Here is a 21,022-nt window from a genome sequence, read left to right as displayed (position 1 = left end):
GGCTGGTTCAACTCAGACTACTCTCCCAGCTGACTTACTCAATCTGGCTTTTCTCCTTGCCTCTGAATCGCTCTGCTTGGCCTCAAACTAACTCCAGCAATTTGCTCTAATCTCCTGGCTCCTTCTCATTGTCTGGATCATTTGGTCTTCACCTTTCTCTCTGCAATCTTCCTCTCTATTACTGTTCTGGCATAACTCCTCTGTATTGCCCTTTAAGTAGATTCCCTTTCCTCTCTCTCTTGAGAGTTGTGCATATCCTATTCTGTCAAATCTTTCTCTGATTTGTCAGTGTTTCTGTCACTTAACTAGACATCACTTTCAAACATGGTGCCTCCTTCTACAAACTATCTTTACCTTCATTATTTGGGATTAAAGGCATGTACCACCATTTCTGGATCTAAGGTTTTTTGTTTGCTTGTTTTTTACCCGAAACTCATTCTATAGCAGGCTGGCCTTGAACTTAGATCTGGTTGCCTCTGTCTCCTGGAATAAAGGCCTGTTTGCTTTCCAGCTGGATCACACAGACCTAGAAAGTTTTTGGATGTAATCTCTTACCGCTTTTTTGTCTTTTTTTAAAAGACAGGGTTTCTTGTCCTGGAACTTTGTAGACCAGGCTGGCCTTGAACTCACAGAGCCTGCCTCAGCTTCCCGAGTGCTGGCATTACAGGTGTGCGACACTACTGCCTGGCTTGGATCTCTTGCCAGAGCAGCCATGTTCTGAATTAAAACTCCTCTACAGTGCCTTGTTTTGGATAGTTAAGTGTCATCTCCATGTCCCACCCTGGGCCCCTTTCCTGCTGTTTATGGGCCTAGACTCTGTCCCAAGCACAAGATAAAGGAGATGCAGGTTAGCAGTGTAAGTCTCTTTATTAACCATCCTCACTTCAAGTGTGCTTGAGTAGAAAAGAGGCAACAAAAAACTGGATAGGAAGCGAGGGAGAGGGAGGGGAGGCGGTCCTGAGGTCAAGCCGAAGCTGGGTCCCAGCTAACTGTCCCAGCGTTTTCTGGACACCCATGAAAGGCAGCACTTGGAGGCTGAGGGAAACCAGCAGAATGGGACCAGAGAGAATGGATAACAGGGATGGATGGAGAAAGAGCAATCCAGCAAGTCTGGATGCTGAGCCTCTGCCTCTTCAACTGGACTGACCTGAGTTGGGGGTCTGTTGGGGAGGGACCCTCTCATTTCTAGAATAGGTGTTTTAGGTAGAAAAGATGAAGAAAATTATGTGGAGAAAGACCAGTTCTGGACCTCGGACTTACAGAAGTGTACAGGGGTAGGTGAGAGGCTAGGGTGGTCAAAGTAGAAAGTGACCAGCCTGACATCCCCTGGGGTGGATATGTATGACTCAATGGAATTCCCAGGTGCTGAGGCCAGCTGTGTGGAGCTGGGCAAACTGATGTGACAGGGTCTAGTGCCATCCCTTCCCCTGCCAAATAACAAGACCCATCCACGAAAGAAAGAGAAGACGTAGGGTAGGGGGTGAGGGATGGGTGGAAATGGAGAGAGCAGCCAAGATGGACACAGAAAGGGAAATGTCCAGGGTCCCCAGCCTAACTTCCTTCTGCACCCTCGGGCTAGGTTTAGCTGGGGAAGAGAGAAGACAGGCTTGGAGGAGTAAAGCAATGGTGCTGGAGCTTCACTCAAACTTGGGCGGCCCAGCCTGGAAGGAAGGTATAAAAGGTCCCAAGCCTCTTTCATGACCCACCCTGAACATCTGAGAAGACAGACACACCCTCTACCCAGGCAAAAGCTAACGGAGGAGTGCTCACAGCACCGTGGTGTGGCAGGCCCTAGCTCCGGAGCCAGGCCAGCACCATTTGTAAACATTAGATTTGGGGATGTCTGGGGACACTGGGAAAGGATACCCAACCTGGACCATTAGGTTTGGACAAAGTCAGGGTAGGGACCCTAAAGACTTGGGAAGTTAACAGAGACTCACAGGGTACCCAGAGAGGAATGGAATGGGTATTTATATGATGTCAGTGTCTCCTTTGGAAGTGGCCAAGTCCCAGGAAAAGCCATCATTGGCTTCTGAGAGACATGGGCAGGCACAAAACCCCACGGTGCTGGGCACAGCCCTGACATGCTCGGAGGGTGCCAGCCCTGGGCATAGATATTTTTGTTCTTTTCCCAGAGAGAAGTGAAATGGGCTCTCTCTTCTAAGACTCACTGACCCTCTCCACTCACAGGTCCCAAAGGCTTGAAACTGAGAGCTGGGTGAAGGGGGCACTCCTGTGATGTGGGACCTCCTGCCACCACCTGAGACAATGCCAGAGCTGGGGAGCAGGAAGGCGGCTGGGCAGGAGATATCCGCAGACTCGCGGCCGATTGTCTCATTCATGACGATCCCCGGAAAAAGGTGTCCAGATGTCGTCTTGCCAGTTGGAACAGGGTGTAGGGCTTGGGGTAGCTCCACAGATGCAAGGGATGGCTCTTGGTCACGTGTTTTCAGGGAGGCAGTGTTCATGCCAAGAGGTCCACAAAGATGGCATTGGCTGTGGTCTGGCCGAAGATGAAGGCTCCCAGGGTGACCAGAAGGACTCCATAACTGACCAGTGCCCACCAACTGTCAGGCAGAGGACAAGAGGAGGTTTCAGTGATTTTTTTCATGTCCCTGCAGACTCGTTTCTCTCACAGGCAATATAACCAGTCTCCCCACTTCTGTAGGCTTCCTAAGCACTTTCCCATACAAAGCTAGGTATGTGACTCTAGTTCACAGTTAAGGAGACCAAGACCTATGACCACAGTAGACTGCAAGTCTCCTTGGGAAGCTGCTCAGGGAAAAGCAGGTCACAGGGAATGAGATCTGTTTCACATCAAAAGAAACAGAAGGCAGGTAGCTGGAGAGATGGTTCTGTGGTTATGGTCACGGGAGCCACATCAGGCGGCTCAGAGCCATCTGCAACTCTGGCTCTAGGGGAATTGGACATCTGGCCACTGTGTGTGTACACACATACACACGAAGAAACAGAGGGAGGAGGGATTCAAAATAATAAAGATAAATAGAAAAGAAGCAACCATGTGTTAAAAAAAAAACAAACAAAAAACTGCCAGGGAGTTATCACTGGCGTTGAAATGAAGGGTAATTTTTATTTTCTTAAGATATGCCTGTTTTTTTGATATGTCTGTTTTTAAATTTTATAATAGATAACTTTGTTTTGTTTTGTTTTATTTTGTGTTTTTTTGGCAAGGTCTCACTGTATAATCTTGGCTGGCCTGGAACTCATTACCTTCCTGTCTTCAGCCTCTCAAGTAGTGAAATACAAGTATTGTCATGAAATAAAATAATTTTCTCTCCCTTTCCTTTTTCTTTCCTCTCCCCACTCTCTCCTTCCTCTCCCGTCTCCCCACCTCTCTCCCCTTTCTGTCACGGTAGGGACTGAACTCAGGGCCCTGCACACTGTAGGCAAGTGCTATCCCACTCAACTACATTCCCCGCCCTGGGATAATTCTTTTTAAAGCATGAAACCTTCTTCTCTAACTATTATTCAGGGAAACATACATATATGGAACTGATGTGGTTTTCTTGCACCAGATGACTTTTGGTGGGGTTAAATGTTTGAATCACGCTAAGTCCAGGCTGGCTTTAAACTCATGGCAATCTTCCTATCTCAAACAACAAAATCACACACAAACCCCTAAGGCTGTGTACACTGCATAGCTCTTTGTACTCAGACACATACATGTCCAGAATCAGTTTAGGTTACAGCTCAGCGGGACCACAGAGAGGGGTAAGGTGGGGAGTGGGCTGTGAGAAAAGACACTCACTCTGCCTGTTTTGCTTGAGACAAGGTTTAACTTTATAGCCAGGCTATCTTGAACTCATGTAGCCCAGGCTGGCTTTGTACTCTAGAAATATTCTTGTCCCAGGTTTCTAGGCAATGGGATTAGGGGTATGCCAATTAGGGGCATGGGATTACAACTTTTTTCTAAAGCCTTTCTGTAGTGCATGAACTGCTATAATTACCTCAGGTTCCCCATTGCAAAACGATACATTAAAACCCCCAAATCTGGGTAGTTGATACTAGGGAATTGAACCCAGGGCTTCACACATGACAAGCACATGGTTTGCTAGTAAGTTATATGTCTAAGCACCAAGAACTTTGTGTGTGTGTGTGTGTGTGTGTGTGTGTGTGGAGGCCAGAAGACATCAGATCCTTTGGAGCTGGAGCTACAGGCATTTGAGGGATGACTGGGGTTTGTTACACGGTTGCTGGAATCCGAATTCTCTGGTCTTTTAAGATTGAACAGCAAGAATTCTTAAGTCCCGAGTTGTTCCCCCAGTTCCCTTCCTCTTTCCTGAGATGGGTGGTGGTGGTGGTGTCTTACTATGTAGCTCTGGCTGGCTTGGTTCTCATTCCCAGTCAACTTGACTGGATTTGGACTCGCCTAGAGTTTGTCTATAGGAGTGTTTCCAGGGAGGTTTAACTGAGGGAGACCCACCCTGACCAGGGGCCATACAGTTCTAGGGGCTGAGGTCCCAAACTGAATAAGAGAAAAGGGAGAAGGCCAGCTGAGCACCACTCTCATCAACCTGCTTCCTGACTATGGGTGTGACCAAAGCCCTCACACACCATGACGGATCATGCCCCCAAACCGTGAGCTGAAAACTCTTCTTTTAAATTGCCTTTTTTTTCCCTTTTCTTTTTTGGCTTTTTGAGACAGGTTTTGTCTGTGTAGCTTTGGCTGTTCGGGACTCGCTTTGCAGACCAGGCTGGCCTGGAGCTCACATTGATCTGCCTGCCTCTGCCCTGCCCCCCCCCCCCCGCCCCAAGTGCTGGGATTACACCATCCACACACCATGCCCAGCTTAAATTGCCTCTGTGAAAACAACAACAACAACAACAACAACAAAAAACAAAACAAAAACAAAACTGGCACAGCATTGGGGCCTCCTTACCTTAGCCTCCAAGTGTGGAAGTTGCAGTGTGTGCCACTGTCTGGAAAGCCTTGCAGTCTTAAGCGTTCCGGTCTCTTGACCCCCTGCCTATTTTAAGGTCCCCTCCCCACGTCCCTGAAAGGCTGCTGGGCTGGCTCTGCTTTTTACCTGGCAGGTTTGACCTCCTCCATCTCTGACAGTTTGGCTTGAATGAGGCACAGCCCTACAAGGAAAGAGGGAACCCTGAGTTTGGAGGAGGTGGAGGTTCGTTCTCTCCCTCCCTCATCAGCCTCCCCCCCCACCCCACCAAGAGGCAGTGGTGGAGATGGAGAAGGGTCTGTTTACTATTGATTCTGAAATCCATGTCCTCCACCACCACCCACACTGAGCTGGACACCAGCTTCTGCTCTCCCAAGACAGCCCAGCAGCTAACAAGCACCCCCTGGGTGTTAGGTCCATTTAGATCTCTTGAGCTGAGGGGACACACTGAACAGTGACTCAGTGGTGGCTCACACCATCTTGCCTACTCCAGAGCAGGCACGGCTCCCTTGCTCCATGTCCAGTGGGAAGGGATCTGAGGAGGAACCCCTGGACAGAAACAAGCTGGGTACAGTGGAACACAGAGCCAGGCAGACAGCACGGACTTCTGGCGATCCATAGGTGACCTACGTATGTTCTAGAACTGGGGTCTCATGATTTCAGTGCCAAAGTGCCCCAATGGGCTTCTTTCCCTCTGGACAGGAATAAGCCAGCCAGATTTCGAGGGTCAAGGTTGCACATACTTGAATGAAAGGTAAGAGTAGAAACCCTGGATGTGGGCCCATTGGGCTTCAAACTGGCTGTCAACAGCTGCATAGTTGAGCTTGCTAGCCTCTGGGCAAGTGTGAGTTCTCTAGCCCAGTGGTTCTCAACCTTCCTAATGTTGTGACCCTTTGATACAGTTCTTAAAGCCATAAAATTATTCTCATTGCTCCTTCATAACTGCAATTTTGCTACTGTTATGAATCGCAGGGTAAATACCTGATCTGCAGGGTATCTGACAGGCAGCCTCTGTGAAAGGGCGGCCCAACCCCTGGGGTTGAGAACGGCTGCTCTAGCCTTACATCTCATCAGTAAAACAGAGACCATAACCTTCTCTGCAGGAGTCGATGCTGCCATGGCCGCGAGTAGCTGAGCCACGTCGGCGAGCAACAGAGACTGGCCATCACGTTACTCTTGCCAGCAGGTTTTGAGGAGGGAGGTCCTGCTGTGGGGTGGAGGTGGGGCGACTGGGGTGTGCACCTGGGAAGATGAAGATGAAGCAGGCTGCCAGGCCTCCAATGACCGAGATGACCTTGCCGATGTCGGGGATAAAGAGGGCGAGCAGCAGGGTGAGCAGGAACCACGCCAGCGTCTGCAGGACTCGGCGCCGCCGCTCCCGCCCCACGTCCTCCTCCACTGGCACCCCCTTGTAGCGCAGCCACAGGCCTTCCACCACGGCCCTGCTCACATGAGGAGGGGGCTCAGGATGCTTTGGCTAGCGCATGGGGGCGAGATCCTGACTGGGCAGAGTGTGGCCCCTGAGCCTGGGTCCTTATCTGTGACCAGCACTGTCCTTGCTATGGGCTGCAGTAAGTGTATGTGGACGTGGATGCCATTATTCCCTTTATAAAAGGAATCGTTTGGGGTCTCCAAAAGGCTGGCTGGGTCTATATAAGAGCTCAGAGAAGGATTTGGACCGGAGATCCTTACAGGGCCCACAGCATGTTCTGGAACCAATAGACCTGGCATGGAGCATCGGGGAGGGCATTCTGGACACAGATTCTTTTCTGTGGGCTCCAGTTTTCCTTGCCACAGAACAGGCAGTGTAGCGTGCTGGCCCCCGGGGGCTCTGGACAGGGCAGGGAAGGGGCTCACCGCCCACAGAAGTGCAAGATCGGGTAGGAGGTGAGCACGCTCAGGATGATGAACGCTCGGGCAACGGCCACAGCCACGTCCTCTGAGGGGTAGGACCGGAGCACATCAGGATCCACTGCAGCTCCGAAAGTCAGGAAGCCACAGATGCCTACGGACAAGGACAAGGGGGCAAGGTCAGGGCAATCCTGGGGGGGGCGGGGCGGGGAAAGGGTGAAATGTCTACTCCTGCTTAAAGCAACACCATTCTAAAAGGGTACAGTGGCGCACGCCTGTGATCCCAGCACTCAGGGAGGCAGAGGCAGGCGGATTGCTGTGAGCTGGAGGCCAGCCTGGTCTAAAAAGGGAGTTGAGGCCAGTCAAGGCTACACAGAGAAACCCTGTCTTGAAAAACCAAACAAGAAAAACAAAGAGAGAACAAATGAACATTGCGGCAGCTTGGGAGGTGAGGACTGAGCCTCAGAAATGGAGTCAAGCAAGCGTAACTGCCCACTCCCTGCCCCCTCGAATGCACCTTGCTAGGGCCCACCAGCCCACACACTGCTGCTTTTCTGCACTCGTCTCCTAACTCCTTCTTCTCTATGTAGCCTGGGCTGTCCTGGACTTGCTTTGTAGACCAGGCTGGCCTTGAACTCACATCGATCCTCCTGCCTCTGCCCCCCCTAGTGCTGGGATCAAAGGTGTGTGCCACCATGCTCTGCAACTCCTAACTTCTACACTAACCATTCCATTCTATACTAACCAAACCATCATGCTGCCTGACACCTCATCACTCAGGTCTAAGTTCAAGATGTCCCGTCCTTGGAGAAAGCTGACTGCCCAGCCAGTCATCTCCACCCTGGATACCATCCTGGTCTATTCCCCAGTCACCCTCTCTGAACACCAGTGAGAACATGGGACCCACGACAAAAGGGACTTGGCCTGTTTGCTTCTTGTGCTTCTTGCTGTTGCTTCAGAGGCTGAAGCAGCTCCTGTCCTCATCTCCTACCACAGGAGGGCGCTAACTCCCAGTTCATCTCTGACTTGTTATCTAAATTACCCAGTGCAGCAGCCAGGAACTTCTTTGCCTGGTTATTTCCCACTGAAGGAATGCATCCTCAGCTCCTAGGCAGCATCCATGCCTTTCCCCTTGGCTGCCCAGCCTTATAGGTACCAATGTCTTGCACCCCAGCGATTTCCCAGACGCTCTGCATTTGCAGCTTCTCTCTGGAGCGCTCCTCCTCACCCAGCATTTCACAGTCCCAGTCTGGCTTTCCTTCACAGGCCTCTCCAGGTGCCACGTCCTCAGAGAGGAGGCTTCTGTGAATGCCACCCCATTCCCCACTGCCTGGTTTCAGTGTCACGATAACTTCAGCCGCTGCCTGGAATTCCTTTTTTGTTATTACTTATACATGACTATTTCCCCAAGGCTGTCAATCCCACCAGGGCTAGGGGCAGTTCCACATGTCCCTGTGGCAACCCCACAATGGGGACACCTCCTTTTTTGTTTTGTTTTTCGAGACAGGGTTTCTTTATGTAGCCTTCACTGTCCCGGACTCACTTTGTAGACCAGGTTGGCCTCGAACTCACAGGGATCCACCTGCCCCTGCTTCCCCGAGTGCAGGGATTACAGGCGTGTGCAACCATGCCGGGCTATGGAACGAGTTCTGATAGTCACTCAGCATCAGTTTAGCACCAAAGAGCGGATGGAACATCCCCATTGATGAGGGGCAGCCTTGGGCAGCCCAGCTCAAATCAATGCCCACAGAGGTGTTCACTGGGCTAAGAACGCAGAGCTTGCCTAGGAAAGCTGAACCAGAAACCTTGGAGAGCAGAGGGCGTGGGAGCACTCCAAGTCTGGCCTCTGGAGGGGAGCACTCACCTGTGCCCATGTAGACAGCCAGAGCTATGACCATGGCAGCTGTCACCACTCCGCCCCAGGTCTTTACTTCGGGCTGCCGCATGCTGTTGAAGACGGGTACGCTGCTCACGTGGCACTGTCCAGGTGAAGGGTACGGTCACAGCGGGGAAGCGGCCTCTCCCCCAGGTGTCAAAGGGAGGTACCACGGGGACAAAGGTCCCAGGGACAAGGGTAAGCCAGGGGTGCCTGGTTCATCTGTCCTCCCAGGAATCCCACCATCCTGTCTACAATCTGGGGTCCTTCCCAGCGTGGGGGAGTGAGCCAATGGGATAGCAGGGACCCTGGTGCTGGCACCTGAAATCCGAAGCAGATGGTGGGCATGGCATTGAACACAGCCATCCAGGAAGCTGGTCTGTGGGCAAACACAACATGAACCTGTGAGTCCCCCAGAGCCACCAACTGTCCCCACTGCCCTCACTCTTCATTCATCCATCAACCTCCAACAACCAGAATTCTACACATTGAACACACATGGGCAGAGGACACTCAGGACGCAGGCTCCAAAAGGCCATCCCAGGACCAGAGTCCAGAATTCCTGTCTCCTGAGACTTTGCTTTTCTGAGTTGTTTCTTTAAAGATAAAGAAATAAAAGGGAGACTGGAAAGCTGGGCATGGTGGTGTGTTATCTGGGATTCCAGCGCTTGGAATGGTGGAGGCAGGAGGATCAGGAGTTCAAGGCCAGGCTACGTAGTGAGTTTAAGCCCAGCTTAAGAGTAATTGGGAAAATATGCCATTTTCCTCCTGGTTGTCTCCCTAAGTTGGGACCCTGCAGAGCACCATGGTACCTGCTCGATGTTGGTGGCAGAGTCTCCTCCTTCCCCAGACTATTATTTGTTCTTCTAGGTTAAAAAAAAAAAAAAGCACAGGGTCTTTCACCTGTGAGTCAGCGTCAATGGGCTACTGAGCCTCAGGAAGGGCACCTGTGTGATCCTTAGATGCCGGGCCTGGGTAGCAGCTTCTACCCCATGTATTTCCCAGGGACCCTCACCTACCCGGTCAAGATGTCCGCTGGGCGCATCTCTTTATCTGGCCAGATGTATTTGATGATTATAATGGCAGTGACGTACCAGGTGCCCACAACGCTCAGGAAGCTGCCAAGAAGGAGAGACTGACTTCCTAGTCTCCAGTCCTGGTCCCCTTGTCCAACTAACTCCCCATCTCTACAAGTGCCCACCCTTGCTCTAGGGACTGAATCACAACAAATAATGATTCAGGAGAAATAAGCTTCAAAGACATCTGCCATGGGGAGCTTGTCAGCATTTCAGTCATGGGGACATGTGCTGGCTCAGAGACCACCTCCAGGAAGTGGGCTCCAAAGCACAGCCTGAGCAGCCCAGCTGTGGCAAGGGCTCACGGCTGGCCTTGTTGCCTGGTCTCTGAGAACTGAGAGATTCCTGGGCAGAGGGGAGAGTGCAGATACTGGGGTGCTAACATTTAAAGAAACCCCTCAGATGGCCAAGTGTGAAACAGCCCCAACCCCCATAAGTTTTTCAGATATGGGGCTAGGGGGCCAGTCTGTTCCCTTTCTCTGAGCTCCAGTGAAAACCCCACCAAGCTCACAACATCAAGATCCCAGCTCCCAGCTTCCAGAGAAGCCAATGCCCAGATCAGCATCTGCCCGTACCCTTCCCTTCTTTGACAATGACGTTTCCATCACAACCTTTCAGTGGTGCAAAGGGCCACTATCTTCCTTGATATAAATGGAAGTCCTGGGCCTACGATCCAGTCAGCTCTGGTCTGCCCTGGCTTGCCTATTCTTGTTCCCCAGGAAGATGCCATGGAGGAGAGGGGCTCCCCACCAGAAATGGCTCTCCAGTTGCCTTTGATCACAGTCTTTTTCTGGCCCAGGCTGGGTTGGGACCTCCGAACCTGGCATATTTCTGGAAGCCGATCTCCCTGGGGATGGATAGGGGCAGGATGAAGAGGAAGGCAGTAAGGCTGATGGTGAACTTGCGGTCTGTGTACCAGGGGCTTCCGCTGGCCCCTTCGGCCTCCTTTGCCATCACAGCTATAACTGCACAGAGAAGAAGGAGGGAATGTCATGCCAGGCCACTCAGGATGTGGCTTTCCTGCTTCACCAGGCCCTGAGACGTCCGTCTAAGAAGTAGGATTTGCAGAGAGAGCAAGGCTTACTGTGTAGCACTAGGACCCTAAGGCCAAGGGGAAAGAAACGAGGAGGGCACTGGGGGGAACCTCACTTTTGTCCTGCTGGTCCCCAATGATGATGAGAAAGGCGATGCAGGTTCCGAAGGTGTAGACTGCAATGGTAACCTCACACAGCACGCCTGTCAGCTTGCCACACACGGCCCAGACCACCTCCTGGTAGGTCCTCTCATTGCTGGCCTGGGAGCAGTAGGCCAGAATGACAAGCCCACTAATGATGAAGACCAGCATGCCCTGCAGGCAGAACAGATGGGAGGGTGTGGGAAAGGCATACTGAGCTCACTGTTGGTATTTCTTATGGCAATGTCCAAAGCAGGTTTGCAAATGGGTCTTTTTTTGCAGAACAATTTTAATAGATTACTAGAGGTTGCCAAGCTGAAATGTTCTTTAAAATGAATTTCAGGTGCTAGAGAGATGGCTCAGTGGTTAAGAGCACTAGCTGCTCTTTCAGAGGACCTGGGGTCAATTCCCAGCATCCACACGGCAGCTCAAAAACACCTGTAACTCCAGTTCTCCAGGGATCTGACATACTCTTTTGGCCTCCACTGGCACTGCGCGCATGTGGTACCCGATGGTGCATGCAGGCAAACAGTTAAACTCATCGTTAAAAACAGTAAGATGAGTTTCACCAACATTTCAAACATGCAAACAAACTGAGAATAGGGCAGATTCCAAACAGCTTCAAAAACAATTTATGATTTTTTTTTTCTTTCTTTTCTTTCTTTCCTTTTTATCTTTTGCTCTTTTGTCTATTGAGATAAAAATCTCACTTGATAGCCCAGGCTGGATTATAATTTACTATGTGGTACAAGCTGGCCTTGAACTTATGAAGGTCCTCCTGCCTCAACTTCTTGTGTGCTGGGAGTACAGGCATGCATCAACACTAGAGTAGCTCTTGTGGCAGATTCCCCCTCCCCCCATTTTATTACCTTTCCATTGTATTTTGAAGACAGTACCATCTTTTTTTAAATGTTGTCAGTAAACATTTCAATATTCTAAAACATAAGGGTCTTTTTAAATGATTTAAACATAGCCACAAAAATAATAGAGTATTTAACATGCAGGGGTTGGGGTGTAGCTCTGTCGGTAGAGTGCTTGTCTAACATGCATCAAGTCCTGGGCTTGACCCCCAGGTACTGCATAAAGCCAAATGTGGTGGCACTTATCTACAATCCGAGCACTCAGGATGCAGAAGCAGGAAGATCTGAAGCTAAAGGTCATCCTTGGCTAGAAAATTCAAGGTCAGCCTGGGCTACATAAGCCTGTCTCAAAAGCCAGAACCCTTAGACATGGAAATAATGTTCAAGCCTCTCTGCTTGTTGGGAAGATTTTCAGAGTCTTAACTGGTCTTAGCATGATGAGTTCTGACGCCTGAGTTAGACTTCATTCTCACTCCGTCTTCTACTCTCTTCTCTTTTTATACTCCTGTGCTGGTTTTGAATGGAAGCTTTAAGAGAAAACTTCTGGAATTGATTGGTAATGTCTATCACTTATAAAGGAGGGAAGAATGACTGCCTATGGGGGCTGAAGAGATGGCTCAGGGGTTAAGAGCACTGCCTGCTCTTCCAGAGGTCCTGAGTTCAATTCCCAGGGTGGCTCATAACCATCTGTAATGAGATCTGGTTCCCACTTCTGGCCTGCAGGTGCACAGGCAGACAGAATACCATATAAATAATAAATAAATTACATCTTTAAAAAGAAAATGACACTCATTTCCGATTCCAAACCTTCTCTGCAAACCACAGAGCCCATGGGTGCTGCCGACCTCCGCTGCCAGGCAACTCACCATCTGCAGGGCGATGCCAGCTGCCACACCCCCAGCAGTGCTGAAGGCTGCTGGGAAGTTGAGCAGCCCTGCGCCCAGGCAGGCATTGACGACGATGAAGACGGCTCCAAGCGTTGAGGTGGTGCCGCTGTCTGGACCTCCGGCAGATGCCTCCCCGTCACTCTTGGGCACCACGTCCACACAGGGACTCTGTAGCAAACGGGCCCGCTCGCCAGCATCCGTGCTGGAGCCCCACTCGCTGTAGTCGCTGTTGATGCTGGCTTGGGCCATGGCCCAGGACCACTTTTCTTGCGAAAGCTGTGGCTGGGTTCTGCCTCAGGACCACATTCCTGGCGTAGCGGAGAGAACACCTGCCCCTTCAGGGTTACTAGTCTGGGGGTCCTCCTGTCAACCTAGGTAAGACAAAGGCAGGTATTACGTTTAGCCTGAAACAGTGAATGTGGGGCACAAAAACGTGAAGGGACTTCACCAAGATCACATGGCTAGGGCCCATATAAGCACCAATCACTGTGCAGCAGAAGCTCCTTGTGGCTAAGATGCAAAGCTGCTCTGTTCAAAACACTGCACTGAGGTCACAGTGTGGGTGGCGGACACAAACACGTCAGCTGCACATCTGACTTGTTTCACTGTTATAGGCCAGAAAGGTAAATAAGAGCCAAACATAAAAGAGGGGGAACCTGGGGCAACGGCTCAGTGATAGCGCACTTGTCTGCCAATGCGCAGGACTGCTAAGAGGATAAAGAGAGGAATACTACAACGTCAGTACCCAGAGAGGCCACAGGGCACAGGCCTGTCAGTCTGGTCTTGTGGCAGTCTGTGATCACAAGGTAAAGAGAAATCAAAGCACTGAGGCAGGATGGTTCTTGAGCAAGCTGGAACGCTTCCAGGTGATCTGCCCCCATGGGAGCTGCTACCAATGCATTTCAGCCCACCAGGATTCCCAGCAACCCAGACGAAAAACCCCGTGGCTTTCAAGGCCTTGCAAACTTCAGGTTAACTCTCTTTTCCCACATGGCAATTCCTGCCACAACAGTATTTTGTGTGTGTGTGTGTGTGTGTAGAATTTTTTCTTTTTTTTATATTTTATTTTTAATTATACTTTATTCACTTTGTATCCCCCCTCTAGTTCCCTCCCTCCTCCCCTCCCAATCCCTTCCTTCCTTCCTTCCCCTTCTTTACACACTCCCTTCCCCAAGTCCACTGGTAGGGGAGGGTTTCTTTTTCTTCCTTCTGATCCTAGTCAATTAGGTCTCATCAGGAGTGGCTGCATTGTCTTCCTCTGTGGCCTGGTAAGGCTGCTCCCCCCTCAGGGGGAGGTGATCAAAGAGCAGGCCAATCAGTTCATGTCAGAGACAGTCCCTGTTCCCATTACTATGGAACCCACTTGGACACTGACCTGCCATGGGCTACATCTGTGCAGGGGTTCTAGGTTATCTCCATGCATGGTACTTGGTTGGAGTATGAGTCTCAGGAAAGACCCGTGTTCAAATTTTTTGGTTCTGTTGCTCTCCTTGTGGAGCTTCTGTCCTCTTCAGGTCTTACTATTTCCCATTTCTTTCATAAGATTCCCTGCATTCTGCCCAAAGTTTGGCCATAAGTCTCAACATCTGCTTTGATAGTCTGCAGGGCAGAGCCTTTCAGCAGCCCTCTGTGGGAGGCTCCTAACTTGTTTCCTGTTTTCTTCTGATGTCCATCCTCTGCCTTTCTAAATGGGGATTGAGCATTTTAGCCAGAGACCTCCCTCTAGATTAGTTTTTTAGGTGTACATATTGTAGTAGGTTTATCCTATATTATATGTCTATATGAGTGAGTATATACTGTGTGTGTCTTTCTGCTTCTGGGATTTTTTTTTTTTTTTTAACTAAGACAAGTTTTCTTTATGTAGTCCTGGCTGTCCTTGAAGTAACAGAGGCTCCTCTGCCTTTCCTTGAGTGCTGAGATTAAAGGAGTGTGCCACCACACCCAGCAGGAAAATAATTTTTATAATTACATTTCTTTTTTTAATAATTTTTTAAAAGATTTGTTTATTTATTAGGTATAATCATTATAGATGGTTGCGAGCCATCATGTGGTTGCTGGGAATTGAACTCAGGACCTCTGGAAGAGCAGCCAGTGCTCTTAACCTCTGAGCCATCTCTCTAGCCCCTTAAATTACATTTCATTTCTTTCTTTTATGTATGTGTGTACTCCTGTGTGGAAGTCAAAAGACAACTTTTGGGAATCAATCATCCCCTTTCACACTGTGGAGTTAGGGCACGACTCAGGTTATGCAGCTTAGCAGATGATACTTTTACTGAACTATCTCACTGGCCCAGGAAAAAAAAAATTTCCCCCGAGAAAGGGTTTCTCTATGTAGCCTTGGCTGTCCTGGACTCACTTTGTAAAACCAGGGTAGCCTCGAATTCACAGAGATCTACTTGTCTCTGCCTCCTCGAGTCCTGGGATTAAAGGCATGCTTTAGCATGGATAGGAAAATAATTCTCTCTCTCTCCTTTAGATTTTATTTATAATTTATACAATATTCGGCCTGCATGTGTGCCTGCACGCTAGAAGAGGGTGCCAGATCTCATTATAGATGGTTGTGACCTCTGCAAGACGAGTCAGTGCTCTTAGCCTCTCAGCCATTTCTCTAGTCCTGGAAAATTATTCTTAGTGTGTGTTTGGAATGTGCCCTGCCCCTTTGTTGGCCACCTGCAAGTCCCATCACTTCCCCATTTCCTCAGCCACTCACTGAGCCCTTGCAGCCATCACAGGGCCTGGTACACTCAGACCCACCCATTTCCTTCCATCATCTGTGTGCTAGGCCCAGTGTGGGCTCTAGGCTTGCTTCCCCAAGACAAGGCTCTGAGGACAGACATGTGCTGTTTATTGTTACCACGAGCCACAACTGAGTAGACAGCACTGCCACTATCCCTAGATACCGAAGCCTAGGCCTTGGGCATCCTCGGTCATGCAGCAGTCACCAGTGGCTGGGATTCAGAACCAGGCTGGCTGAGATGGCTTAGCAGGTAAAGATGCTGTTGCCAAGTCTGATGACCTGAGTTTGACTCTTGGGACATGGTGGAAGGAGAGAATCAACTCCCACAGGTTTCCTCTGACCTACCTACCTACCTATACACACACACACACTGAATGAATGAACAAAGACCAAATAACATTCCTAGAACATTCTTATGTGGCAAACATTCTCATGTTTGCCTCTGCTTTCTTCCTGGGCCTGCCGAACTCAGATAGCAGGCTTGTTACCAGACTGCTCTCACTCTCAGGGTTCACACAACTGCAGGCTTTTCTTTAGCCTTGGTCTTTCATTGAGAAAAGACCAAGGAGGTTCACTCTCCTCCAAGTTTTGAAGTGTTTTCAGGAGCCCAGCTCTGAAAACCAACCCCAGTGTTCTTGCACCTCAGTGCAGAATCTGAGCCTCCAAGAGGAATGTTTCACCTATCTATCTATCTATCTATCTATCTATCTATCTATCTATCTATCTGTGGTTTTTTGAGACAGGGTTTCTCTGTGTAGCTTTGGCTGTCCTGGAACTCACTCACTCTGTTTGAGACCAGGCTGGCCTCGAACTCATAGATCCTCTGCCTCTGCTGGGATTAAAGACATGTGCCACCACCGCCTAGCAGAATAATGTTTCCTAGAGAGCCAAATCTAAGCTCACACCAAAAGCTGCCCCAAGGAGAGCTCTGTGGCTCATGCCTGTAATCTCAGTTCTTGGGAGGCTGAGGCAGGAGAATTGTTGTGAGTTTAAGGTTAGTCTAGATTACATAGCTAGTAGTGGGCTATATACATACATACATATATGTGTGTGTGTGTGTATAGTATAACCCTGTCTCAAAAACCAAAACTAAATAAAACGCACCTGAGGCCAGATGTGGTGGTGTACACCTTTAATCCCAGCACTCGGGGAGGCAGAGGAAGGCAGAGCTCTGTGAATTCAAGGCTAGTCTGGTCTACAAATTGAGTCCAGGACAGAAAAACCTTGTCTCAAACCACCCCCTCCCCCAAAAAAACCCACCACATTTGAGATGGGAGCTGTGTTCTCATCTTAGACTCAGAGGGCAGAAGGGTAACATCTCCACTTCTTAACTGCACACCTTGAGTAAATCACTTTAGCCCTCTAAGCTGCTGTAAGTTCTCGAAGAGTATGCTGATACTAACAAGCATCGCCAGGCTGGGGGTGGTACACTGTGCTTCCCAGAACCAGGCTCGGGAGACAATCCCTAACAACCCCCTCTGTGGGGCTGGTAAGAAGGCTGAATGGGTAACAGTGCTTGTGATTAATGCTTCGGTTTGAACCCTCGGACCCACATAGTGGAAAGAAAGAATGGACACCTGCAGGTTCTTCTCTGACCTCCACACAGGAACCAGGGCATGTTCATTCATTCATATTCTCATTTTTTTGTCATTAAAAATCCCATTTCCTCCCCGAAAAGGCAATGATTAATCCGTAACCACTGTCCATCCCATCCCAAGTCATCCCTTTTGATAAGGTCGGCCCACAGTGCATGTGCATGTGCATGTGTGTCTGTGTGTGTGCATGTGTGTGTGTCTAGAATAGGCTCCTGGGGGTGCTTCCCAGGTGTACCTTCTGACGATGGGCAAAGTTGGGGACATTAATCCAAAAAGGAAAACTGCAGGTGCTCTGGGACATCTGCCATCAAGGAACTAAGGGACCCACACAGTCCCAGTGCACAAACCCCTGCTGAGGCCACAGCCAGGAACACCAGTCTAGCCACAGGCTTTTTCCTCTTGTGCAATCCCCCGCCCAGCAACTCAGCAAAATCTCAACAGTGTTGAGTAGGGAAAGCAGTCTGGGGAGTCCCCAGGTCCAGGCATAGCTCCAGAGAGGTCTAAGGCCATCCATCCTATTGCTCACTCCATCAAGGTCACATGACCCTCAGTCTCTCTAGGAAGCAGCTTTCCCTTTGACACCTTTGCCCCCGTCCTGTGCCATATGCCAGGGCCCTCCTGCAACCACACAAAAGCTCAGGTTGATCTCACACCCTGGACCACTCTCACTAGTCTACAAGCTCCAACCCCTAACCCAACTGCTCAGCCCCACTCCTTGAAACTTACCTGCTTTCCTAGAAAAGGGCTGTTTCCTCTGCCTAAAGGTATGGGATCCGAATCTCGTCACACCCCTTTTGGGGCTCAAGTTCTTCACCTAAAATCTGCAGTCAGTAGAGAGAAGAGTTTAGCCTTTTCCGACTGTCTACGGGGGTTCGGGTGGGAGGTTACCCTGAGTATTCTGAATAACCCATAGGACGGAGCGGAGTGACAGATCAGAGAAAGTTAATGCCCTTGGAGGAAAGAGACTGCATTAAGGTCACTGGGAGCAGTTGGCGGGGACAGCAAGATGCACATATGTTTAGATCGGAGATGGAAGAAATCTCACACGCTTCCCAGGCCAGCCTGGGGCCAGCACTGAAACACCAGGTTTGGGCTGTACTGGGAGGTAGGGCAGGGAGCACCCGGCCAGAGCGGGCTGACGGTGGGCACCAAGCCTGGCGTAAGATCGTTGGGTTGTGTGTCTATCTCGGGTGCTTACTCGATCCCGGCCTAGGACCGAGTGGAAAGCCGCAAGGCTAGGCGTGGCTGGACCGGTGCTACAGAGAGCAACAGGGAAGATGGCTCTGAAACCTTGCAGGGACCTGGTCTCAGCAGTGATGGGGAATTCCAAGGACCCAGGAACCCTAAAACCCCACCTAGCACCGCCCGTACCTCATTACACAAACCTCCTAAGCGTCTTCCCGGAGCCGACTCCAGAAACACGTGAGCTGGAGTCACATGACCCTCCTGCTGGCACGAGCCGCAGGACACTCTGGGAATTGTAGTTTAAAACTAGCCGCTGTCAAACTTGGACCACACAAGCTTCTCAACCCTACAACATAGTTCTGAGCCAGCTCGGCTCTCTGCCAACCCGTTTATCCAGTTATTTTTAGGCTTGGTCCCTTGGCCAAACCAAACACTGTTCCTTCCTCCTGGAAAGAGCGTTAAGAGGTTTGGCATCTTTGTCCTCAGGGGCAGTGGGCCAAAGCTATTTGGCCTCATTATCTTTGTTACCGCATTCATTCCCACAGCAAATGACCCCAGAGTTTCTTTGACTGAAGAGTGTGCGGGACCATTGAACAAGAGAGAGGGCCAGTTGAGCATTCATTAATCCCTGGCTACAACCTCAGGGCTAGATTTCTGAAGTGTTTGTGGCATTGCAGGCCCTCAATTTATTGAAAGAAAGGGTGAATGCCCAGAGTCTTGGCTTCTGTACTTGGGCTGTATGCCATTTATAAGTGAAGTGAAGTCAGTCTCTGCCTCTTTATTTGTGGTACTTGAGCTTGAACCTTGGCTCTAGGCAAGAACTATCTACCTTTCAGCTCTATCTGCAATCTAGTTTAATTGAATTATTTTCTTTTACATTTACTTATGTGTGTGAGTGTCTGTGCTTTCCACAGTACACATGTGGAGTTCATAGAACCACTTTATGACTTGATTCCCTCTTTTCATCCTGCAGGTTCTGGGGGTCGAACTCATGTCGTCAGGGTGGTGACAAGGGCCTGACACTCTTAGCCTCTCAATGGCCCAAAGTCTCATTTAAAAACTACAAAAAATGTTAAGTTGGCTGTGGGACACATGCTGTAAACCCAGCATTCAAAAGGCTGAGGCAGGAGAGATGTGAGTTTGAAGCTGGCCTGACCTACACAACAAAATCCCATCTCAGGAAACAATGCAAAACAACCCCACGAGGAAAAGAGAAGCAATATTACTGATATTACTGATATCACCAGAGACAAGTGCAGCAGTAAGAAACAGTATAAAGAGATCCTGCGTGCCAGTTTGCCTCAATAAATATATTTCACAGAAGTTTAGAATAGTATCACACAACTAGAATATCTTCATTATTATATTTAGATTTATTTATTTTAAGGTATGTGTGTGTGTGTGTGTGCGTGTGTGTGTGTGTGTATCTGTGCTGTGCATGCAAGGCTGATGTAAGTGTCCCCTTACCCCTGGAGGCCAGAAGAGGGCATCAGATCCCTAGAAACTGAGTTAACAAAGCGTCAGCTCTCCTGTTTGGTGCTGGGAATTGAACTCAGGACTTCCAGAAGAGCAGACTGCGCTCTTAACCGCTGCGCCATCTCTCCAGTCCTAGAAGTGGATTTACCCACTTCAAGCCAAGCAAGACTCTGAGGTGTGCCCACCATTTCTGGACTGTAGTTCATTCCGCATGTAGTCAACATGACAGCCAAGAATAGCCATCACACCTGAGTCCCATTTCCTTGCCCTACTCCTATTATCCATAGACTTGGTCTTTGAATAGTGCCCCCGATTTGCTGATGTTTTGTGCCAGTTTTTGTTTTCTGGCTTTTGTTGTTTTGTTTTTGATTTAACACTGTCCTTGTCTGAAGTATCCATTTCTTCTATCACGTCTTCAACACCTGCGATTCTTTCTTCCCTCTCTTGTATTCTATTGGAGGAGAGAGTATGATTGGAGAGCAAGCCCTGAGAAGGCCCGTGGGGGCTGCTGCTCCCCATCTGCTGTCCCCTGCTTCTGCTGATTCCAACTGCCGCATTTACTATGCTAGTGTGCTGGATTTCTGGATTGCTGGGTATTCTGAGGAAAATGATTGGACTTGCCCCTAGGAACCCAATGCCCCTAAACAACAGGAAGTAGTCTGTTATTCTATTGGTGAGGCTTACCTCTGAGGTTCCTGTGCCGAGTTCCTAAACTTTTCATTTTCTGATTTCCCTCAGCTTGAGTTTTTTTTTTTTTTTTTTTTTTTTAATTTATTAATTCCATTTCCACTTTCAGGTCTTGAGCTGTTTTATTCATTTCCTTCCACTATTTGTTTTTGTTTTCATAGGTTTCTTTAAAGGGATTATTTATTTCCTCTTGAAGGACCTCTTATCACACGTAGTGAGAATTTTTGTGTCTTTGAGAGCCCAGTTATGTTTATGTAAATGTGTGAATACGTTTTTGTTTAATTCCAATTGTGGGATATGGGGCCGCTTCAGATTGCCCACGGCCATTAACTATGACTGTCTCCTGCTCTAGGAGGGGCAGGATTTTTGGCAGCTGCAGGTAGTTTAATTCTGGGGGCTCTGGGGAGGGAATAAATGGGAGAGACCTGAGAGCCTTTGGCAGCTGCAGCTCCTCCTGCGCTGGTTCCTGTTCCTGTTGCTTCCTGCTTCCTGCTGCTGCACTTGCTACTGCTGATTTGCTGGATTTCTGAATATTCTGATGATGAAGACTGGACTTACCCCTAGGAACCCCACAACCCTAATCAGCATGAAGTAGTCTAAAAGAGGTCTATGCCCCCCTTTCCCTCTAACCTTTCCTACCTAGTGTTGGGGGTTTGGAAGGATGGTAGATATAAGAACCCAAGAAAGTCCAAAAAGGCA

At 49.4% G+C, this 21,022-nt stretch overlaps 1 protein-coding gene across 2 annotated transcripts; it reads right to left on the bottom strand.

Annotated features, from left to right (window-relative positions):
* Positions 1 to 848: 848 nt before the first annotated feature.
* Positions 849 to 18,425, bottom strand: Slc38a7 (solute carrier family 38 member 7). 2 transcript variants are annotated; one of them, XM_021641582.2, is made up of 12 exons: positions 18,347 to 18,425; positions 17,702 to 17,796; positions 12,623 to 13,014; positions 10,872 to 11,070; positions 10,543 to 10,687; positions 9,666 to 9,764; positions 8,968 to 9,025; positions 8,635 to 8,749; positions 6,777 to 6,924; positions 6,162 to 6,361; positions 5,049 to 5,103; positions 849 to 2,567 (listed from the first exon to the last, which is right to left on the bottom strand). In XM_021641582.2, exons 3-12 carry the CDS (start codon positions 12,890 to 12,892, stop codon positions 2,465 to 2,467), a joined length of 1,392 nt encoding a protein of 463 aa, XP_021497257.1. In that variant the 5' UTR covers positions 12,893 to 13,014; positions 17,702 to 17,796; positions 18,347 to 18,425; the 3' UTR covers positions 849 to 2,464. The 2 variants fall into 2 exon arrangements, with proteins under 2 accessions (XP_021497257.1, XP_021497258.1); XM_021641583.2 differs by having other exon boundaries at positions 18,361 to 18,415.
* Positions 18,426 to 21,022: the final 2,597 nt, after the last annotated feature.

Source organism: Meriones unguiculatus, chromosome 10 (genome assembly GCF_030254825.1).
Source record: "Meriones unguiculatus strain TT.TT164.6M chromosome 10, Bangor_MerUng_6.1, whole genome shotgun sequence".
Lineage (NCBI taxonomy): Eukaryota > Metazoa > Chordata > Mammalia > Rodentia > Muridae > Meriones > Meriones unguiculatus.
This window is presented reverse-complemented; position numbering and strand designations above follow the sequence as displayed.

Excerpts from the sequence above, each read along its gene's own strand:
- Slc38a7 (XM_021641582.2), bottom strand. The coding sequence starts at position 12,892 with ATGGCCCAAGCCAGCATCAACAGCGACTACAGCGAGTGGGGCTCCAGC. Across the intron at positions 9,026-9,665 it reads CCAGCGGACATCTTGACCGG|ACCAGCTTCCTGGATGGCTG; the intron begins GTAGGTGAGGGT and ends GTTTGCCCACAG. Across the intron at positions 2,568-5,048 it reads GAGGAGGTCAAACCTGCCAG|TTGGTGGGCACTGGTCAGTT; the intron begins GTAAAAAGCAGA and ends TCTGCCTGACAG.